General features: G+C 38.1%; 1 protein-coding gene across 2 annotated transcripts in view; it reads left to right on the top strand.

Annotated features, from left to right (window-relative positions):
• Positions 1 to 7,549: 7,549 nt before the first annotated feature.
• Positions 7,550 to 8,340, top strand: part of rab3gap2 (RAB3 GTPase activating protein subunit 2 (non-catalytic)) — a 17,119-nt gene continuing 16,328 nt past the window's right edge. For both annotated transcript variants that reach the window (XM_035167637.1, XM_035167636.2), the window contains exon 1: positions 7,550 to 7,944. In XM_035167637.1, the coding sequence (XP_035023528.1) occupies positions 7,836 to 7,944 (109 nt within the window). In that variant the 5' untranslated portion in view covers positions 7,550 to 7,835. The remainder of the gene's footprint in view (positions 7,945 to 8,340) is intronic.

The following is an 8,340-nucleotide window of genomic DNA, read 5'->3' as shown; positions in this document are numbered from 1 at the left end:
CATTATACTAATATTATGAATATGTAATGCATGAAATTTAGTTTGTCAGTGTCTTTCCGAAGCTTTGTAAAGAAACCCTGATGTTAAACATGAGACAAAGATCATGATAACAAAGATCTAGCATCTGCTTGTTAGTGTTGTCACTGTCAGCATGCTGATGTTAGCATTAAGCTCAAAGAACCAGGAGTTGACATTTGAGAGGAGTTTATAAGGCAGCGAGGGAGGGTCTTATAGATGATGCTCTTGAGTTGTGTTATGGGAAAGTAGGATCAACTATGTTTAGAGTTGAACCCTGCGGGACTTAAAGTCAGGATATTGGCCTCTGCTGCATCTGTTTTAGCCATTCTACTGTGAGCGCTGGAGTAAGCTGGAAAAAACTTTATTATATTGGAGCAGATCCAATTTTGTGATACTCCATTACTTTATATAATCAAATGTATAAAGATAACTCAAGGATGTAAATGCTCTATATGCTTACATACATATTATACTGTATATAGAATGACTATTTACCTGCAAGCAGAAAAAAAGTGACTGTACAAGGAACAGTATTTCAGTCTTTGTATATTTAGAATTTAATTGTTTTTTATACTTTTACATGTACTTGTATAATGTTAATCCTACTTGTAGCAGTCTTACAATATTTGTGTTTTAGATGAATCAAAAAAAAGGATAGTGCATTTGATCCAGTTATTCCATCGTTTAAGATATTCCAGTTCTTAATATCTGACTCTACAGGAGATTCTATCCATTTCTAGAACATTGTTCACAATTTACTTCCAGTTGTTGAATGAAGGAAGATTTAAGGTTATAACCAGTTCCTTGTTTTCTGTTTCTGAAACAGAGAATTGAATTGTTAATACACAGGTAGCATGATAACAACTCACCTGCTGGTTTCCTGTAAATATTCTTAACTAAACTATTCATTCAGTTTACGTAGTGAATGAACTTGTTACCCTGGTGACACCGGACATTGCTCATTATGCACACACACTTCAAGGTCATGCTGTCAGGAAAGTAAACCACACTGGAGCAGGACGCACACAAAAACCCAGATATAACAACAACTGATATAAGCAAACTGAATAATGCGTGATATATTTAAAAACACAGTGAATTCCTGCATAATATGTTTTGCTGAGTCTTACCTCAGCAGATGCTCAGTTAATGCCTGGAACAAAGGTAGATTTTAATAAGTGTGGAGTCAAGGTGCTGACATTTACTGATCTGACAAGAGAACACGAGATTGGCATGTGCACTTAAGTCAGGTGTTGTTGTCGCAGATAAAAAATAGATTGCCTGAATGGATTAAGATGATTTCACCTCAGAAACACGTTGAAGTGTTTCAGGTGTTTAGGAAGAAATGAACTAGGCAGCAACATGTTGATATTTTCTTGTAATACCTAAATAGTGTTGCTGCCTTTCAATCTGGTGCCATGTTCAACACTGATTCACAATTTATAAATAGAGAAACTTTTGACTTCACATTTCCAGCATCAATGTTTGACTGGGATTTGTGGCGTTCCAGGACTTCGCCCTTATAAATGTTCAGTGTCGAGGCCTTAACTGATGATGGTTACTGAAGCGGACTGAAGACTTTGAAAATGTGCTGAGCCTGGTGGAAAGCAGAGCGTCTCCTGTTTCTGTGGGATTCCAGACGCAACTTTAATCCACCCTCATGTCTTCAAGTTCCTCACTCCAAAGTTTGATCCTTTATGTAGAGGAGATTATGAGGCTGTTGTTGTTTAATTCTAGGATAGTAAACCTCTTTTATACTGTTTGGGGTATTTTTTGTATGGATGCCATGATTCATGCTCAAATGTAAATTCCAGTACATCGCTATATTTAGAACCAATTCTAAAACAATCAGGGCAAATCATCCACATATTATAAAGAAATCTTGGGTTTGTATTTCAAGATTTTGTTAATAAAATTCAATAATCCACAACAACAAAAAAAGCACAGACCACTGGGGGGTGAAAAAGAATATATATTAGGCCCACTTTCTTTTTAAGGTCATGTCCATATGGACTGTTGTTCTCCCTGGAGGATGATTTAATGTTTCACGTCAAGAAAGGTCAAGGTCACTCGACATGCGTACCTCATGATGCTCTTACTTAGAAGCTGAACACTTTCCTGGCTTTCTATTTACACATAAGGAAGTAAACAAGTCTATATTTGACTGCTGTGACTCAGGAGGCAGTGTGGGTTACCGACTCACTAGGGCGGTGGTTTGTAGTTTGTGACTTGTATCGTAATGTGCTTTGAGTGGTTGAATTCCTCATCAGCTATGTCTCAAGTGTAGCTGGTCTTACCACACACCTGTGTGGTAAGACCAGCTACACTTGTTTGTCTGAGTTGATTTCTTCTTAAAAACATGCTCAGAATGAATATTGTACCAGCTCTGTATTAAAGTGCCTCACCTGAGAATCCTCTTCTTTCCTGTCTGAATTGAACCTTCATCACTGAGAAGAAACTTCTCCAACATTTCCTTAAAGAATTCTGACCATCAACATCTTAAAATATTACTTAGGTTAGGAAATCTCAATACAAACCATAGACTGTACATAGAGATTGACGAAATGACATCAAAACATGTTGATTGCCCCCTGGTGGCTGGTTGCAGTATAAGTCACAAACCTGCCTAGATAGGATGGGACATTGGCCAATTCAAAAAGTCCAAATGTACATTTTTCTGGTAAGTTTGGTTTGAATTACTTATTTTATTGCTATTAAAAACAGGGTCATAAATCACGATCGACGGCTGCACCTGACCCTCATCATTATGTCATCAGTCCAAGATGGCAGCACCCGTACCCAAGATATCTTGGCAACATGTTTGTACATTGGGAGGAAGTAGGGACACATCATCCATTTTTACACTGAAAAAAAAAGAATTGGTTACCAACTTTAAAGAATCACTCAAATGGCCAACTTAAGTTAAGTTTTTTTCTTTCTAATTTAAGTGGTACAAACTTTATTAATCTATGTGTTACCAAGTGAAGAAATTTTTAAGTTGGTCCAACAATTTTGGGTTTCAGTGTATATACAGTCTATGTTCCAGACTTTGTGATTATGGTTGGATCAGATTTGATTGACAAGAGTTTGGCAACAGAAGTTGTTTACCCACCAACTGCAACCAGATTCTGAGTGAAATAAAGTTAAATCCTAATTGGTCCATGGGTATATGTAACAAGGTAACAAAGGTATATTGACTGTATTTATATAGCACTTTTCTGATCTTATCAATCACTCACACACATTCATACAGCACTACTTCCTGCGCTTTTCCTTTTTATTCCATTCATACACTGTTGGCAGAGACGTCAGGGGAAATTTTGATGTTTGGTATCTTGTCCAATCACACTTCGGCATGCGGACAGGAGGAGCCGGGTATCAAACCCCCGACCTTCTGGAAATCTTACTGAAATCTTCAGATAAGATCAATCAAAACTATAAACTCGAGCAGAAAACTCAAAATAAGAATCTGATAGAGGTTTTTCAGGCATTTAGGATTCCAAAATTTGGGAACAGCAAAGTATTCTGGGCCTTTTTGGGACTTTTACTGCAGCTCTAGTTGCTGTAGCTTTTTAAAATGACTTCGCCGTCGGGCACATGATGTTCCTTTGAAAGTTTTAATAAACCATGAAATGTGTCTGAAATAACAGCTTCATTAAAGCTGCGACCACAGAAAGTTGGTCAAATGAAAAAAAAAGAAGAAATCACACAACGGCTCTAGTAGACTGTGAACTTTGGAGCAGTCGTAAAGTGCTGCCTATGTGAGGAAGGTTTTATATTTGAGGATTATTTCTATGACTTACAGGAGGTGCTGTGTGCCAAGCGTCACGTTGAACACTGGACAAGGTGGCACATAAGACTCACCCCCTCATAAAAGACACATTACTATATGAATGTCCTTGTTGTCATCAGAATAACTGGGATTTGATAGAGGCCTCGGGACAGTGGAAATGTAGTGTCTCTCTGTGATGAGCATCAAAAGGACGATTCTCAGCCAGTGTTGTCTGCTGGTCAGCTAAAAAGGGAGATACAGTATAGACTTGTCTCATGGGTGTGAATGCCCTCATACACATTTCATAATGACTACATTCAAAAAGAGAATAAGGGAGTTTTACGTCTTCACTTTAACAATTGAAAATAACACATTTTACGACCTCTGCAGCAGCCATGATCTATGTGTAGTTTCAGGGGGATTTTAAGAGCAAGAATAGACAAGGCTAAAGAGGTCAGGAGACCTTTCCTCTTTTCAGATAATAGAGCTCCTCACGATTTGGTTCTCTTCTTCCTTACTGATAGGATCTGGACACATAACCACATTTCTATGTCTTTTAAGCAATATTTCAATGTGTCCTTTTGTGCAATAAACCAGAACTTCACAGCCTATATTTATATTTTGTGTATTTATTTTATGGTTTTATATATTTTTTTATCTATGTTTACCTGATTTTTTTTTTAGATTTGGTGTATTTATTAATAATGTTGTGTTGCTCTTTCAATTTACCTGTCTGCTTTTTTTTCTATAAAAGCTGAGTCAAGAATTCCAATGTAGCTGCACTGTCTTGTACCTGTGCAAATAGCAATAAACAACTATCTATCTTGAAGCTGAATTCCACAGAAGCATTAACTGGTCACATATTGTTACAGAACAGTGAGAAACTTCCCTGACAGGCAGGGTTCAGAGAACAGATTTTATTTGTCACAGCTCACAAAGTTACGACTGTTAAGAGTTTGACCTTTGGATCTGTATTACCATTTTAAAGTTAACCATAAAGTCATATAAAACCCGTAAACAAAAGAATGCACATATTCTGATTGCAACAGATTAAAATGTATTTCTGGAAGATGCATATTTAACAAATTGGTTATTTTCATGCTATTTTTCAAATACTGAGTTATGAGGAAGTTCCCTTTAAAGTTCAAGTATATATTTATGTTATGCTATACAGTATTCTTAACTACCTACTCTTTGTATAAGATTTCAAAAATAAATCAACAATGTAATCGTGTAAAATATGCAAAGGGTCAGTGATTTCCACTGCATCTGAAAAGCAGAATGGAAAATTACCCTCTACTGTGATGAGCTATTGAAAACATCTGTCAACTATATATACATATACATAGCATATACCAAACACATACACATATAAACTTTGCAACTAATATGAGAGAAATCCAAAATGTTATATTTGGTTTGATTTTATCCTAAAGAAATTCTCTAATCTCTTCCTTATATAAGTGTAAGCCTGGAATCCTAATTTTTCACTTCAGGTGACCTGCAGGATTTTTTAGCCTGCGTGGGCGTATGTTTGAACATTATTTATTTGGAGAGTCCGAGTTATGTAAGTAGTAGTCCTGAAACCAGCGAGCGCGCCGGCCTCCCTCTTTCACACTGCACTACTTCCTCCAAAGTTTGTGTTCCAGATGTTGAGTGTACTTGTGAAGAGATTACAGCGAGGCAGTGTTCAGGACTGGTTGGCAAATACACTTAAACTCAGAACCTACAGAAACCAAATCATTTAAGTTCAATATTACAGTGTCTTACATGGCAATAAATGATGAAGAAAATTCTCTTCTTGATTTGATTTATTTTAATTCCACCATATGAATCTTAGGGGTGCGCTATGTTTCCTCGACTGGCTTTTAAGACGAACATCTTGATCTTGAATACCTGCAGCATAAAACTATTTTCAAAGTGCCCAAGGCCTTAAAGCTGTGACTTACACCCGGTGTACACAAATAAATCACTCCCATCTCTCTTAGTGCATCGACAACATTTCCATCCTGGGACAGAGCGATGCCAGCTCCTTGTCAACAAAGGAAAAGGGGGAACCAGATGGAGAGTAGTTTCTGTGGCCTGTGAAACGGCTGACGTAAAAACACCTCAATGAGCCCAGGATGTGGAAATGTGTGACAGGGCCCAAGGTCCTCTCTGACACCCAATTGTTTCCTGAGTTTCTGTGTCCGGCCTTCCGAAGCGGAAACTGTTGGGCAACCCCCGAAGGTGAGTTTGTATTTGTGTGTTTACATTTGCACACACAGTACAGTAAGTGTGTGTATGTGTGTGTGGGAGCGAGGTGGGATTGTTAGTGAAGATGCAGGAAGTACACTTGCAGAATGCCTGTTGCTTTTTAAAGAGCGTGTAGAAAAGGATGGGGAAAAGACACTGAGCTGTGTGGAACAATGCAGCACACAGCTACTCGTGTTGACCTCAGTCATTTGAGTTTGTTCACAGAGGACAGAAAGTAGTTACCCTGACCCTTGACCTCACCAGACTCCGCCCAATACAATACTTTCTGAGGGGTCAAGAGAGTCACATGATGCTTTTAAAGAATGGTAGTTGGTGCTCTGGGAACATTTTCACTTAACTTTTTTATCTCAGGAGAGTAATAAATCGCCTGCTGTATCCAGGGCAACAAGACCATATTAAATAGTCTATGGCCTTTTCAAAGTAGCCAGGTAGCCAGTCAGTTGTACCAAATCATTTAAAGGACAAATTTTAACTTAAACGTGCTCTGTTGCTGAGGGCATAGTTAGTTTTTGCCAATCATGACTTAACATAGTGTTGCATTCAGATTATCTTGGTACATAAAGATCATAATTATCATAGATTGGTATTAATCCCTCTAGAAAACAAAAGACCAAAATGAAAAGCAATCACAAGACTCAAAACAGACTAAGGCCAAATACCACACAGAGAAATACAGTAAATAATAAAACTTCCCCTGAAGAAGTTATGTGGGGTCATTATGTAATACTAGTCTATGTGTGAGATGTCATGACCTAGATAACATATTTGTGTTATGTGCTCATGAAATCAATCAGTGCTATAATCTATGTTACAATATTGCATTCATGCAGTGTATCCTTGAAACCATATGCAGTAAGACAACAATAAAAATGTATGTAATTGATTAGAAAACAAGGTCAAATCATATTTGTTTTCCAAATCTTCATCTAGCAACAACCAAAATAGTTCTATGAATGCAATTTGAATGAATGAGTTTGGACTTTGGATTGGGATTACAGATAATACTTCAGTGAGCTTAAAGTGCAATGACAAACAGCATAATGTTCTTGTGTTGGAACCATAGGTCGGAACAGAACACTGAAGATGAGGAGTGGTGACACATGTGACATCTGGGAGGAAGAGGAGGCCTTCCACTTGAAAAATGTTTCTCTACCGCCATCTAGCGAAAGAAACTATACCAATACACTTTTTCAAATGACTACTTTTTTAATTCACACTTGTATTTTATATATTGACCGATATTAAAATTATTAATATTATCATTGTACTTATTTATATTATATTTAATAAAAATGTAGTGCTATTGTTGCGGTTATTATTTTAATAATAATCATCATCATCATCATCATCATCATCATCATCATCATCATCATCATCATCATCATCATCATCATCATCATCATCATCATCATCAAATTACAGCATTTTTTGTTCTCATTTGTTGACAAATCTAAACCCAGTCGCTATTATTTTGAAAAGTTCCGCTCACCCTCAACCCGGAAGCAAACGAGTGTTGTGATGCTAACGATGTGTCATCGGAGCTCGGGTGGAAACTGCGCATAACAGGAGAAAGAAGAGCACCAGACTCGTACTGTTACTTCTGCGGGGGGCAGATAGAGACACGTCAGTGTGACTGCCCTTGTGAATTAGCTGTCACCGAGTTAACTCGTGCTAACGGACTCCGGGCTGCGAAGCTGCGTTGGTCGCTCCACCACTGGACTGTTAGCCAGCTGTGCTAACTGGCTGCCTCCCTGTGAGCGGACGGTCCTGACGGGACGAGCAGGGAGACATGTCCTGCAGCTTGTTGGAGTTCTGTCGGCTCCAGGAGCTCAGAACGGTCCGAGACTTTTTGTTCCACAACCAGAGAGACGAGCCGGTGGAGGAGAAGAATGAAGCAGGTACCAGTGCTGCAGATATCATGTGTTATCTCTCTGTTAGTGTTCATGTAAAGTCACTGCAACACAGCTAGCTCCCTCTTTGTACACAGACTGACAACCACTTTACCACAGAACCAATGTAAACAGAGCAACTGCTAATTACACATCTAGCTAAATAATGTTTCAGACTATTGTCAATGTGGCTGAATGTGGCAGGAATCAGTGGTTGTGACTGGATGGTGGATTTGAGTTATTTTTCTGGTTACAGGTTGCAGTTGGTGAAACCTTCCTCTTATTTCATTGCAGCTTCTGTAAATAGGATTCAAAGTAAAGTCTTTCGTGTCTGACATATACCTCAAATGCATCTTATGTGATGTTATAATATACAAGATACTGTACAATGTGATATTAGTGGCT

Source organism: Hippoglossus stenolepis, chromosome 10, assembly GCF_022539355.2.
Source record: "Hippoglossus stenolepis isolate QCI-W04-F060 chromosome 10, HSTE1.2, whole genome shotgun sequence".
Classification (NCBI taxonomy): Eukaryota; Metazoa; Chordata; class Actinopteri; order Pleuronectiformes; family Pleuronectidae; genus Hippoglossus; species Hippoglossus stenolepis.
The sequence above is the reverse complement of the archived record's forward strand: the minus strand, read 5'-3'. Positions and strand labels throughout refer to the sequence as shown.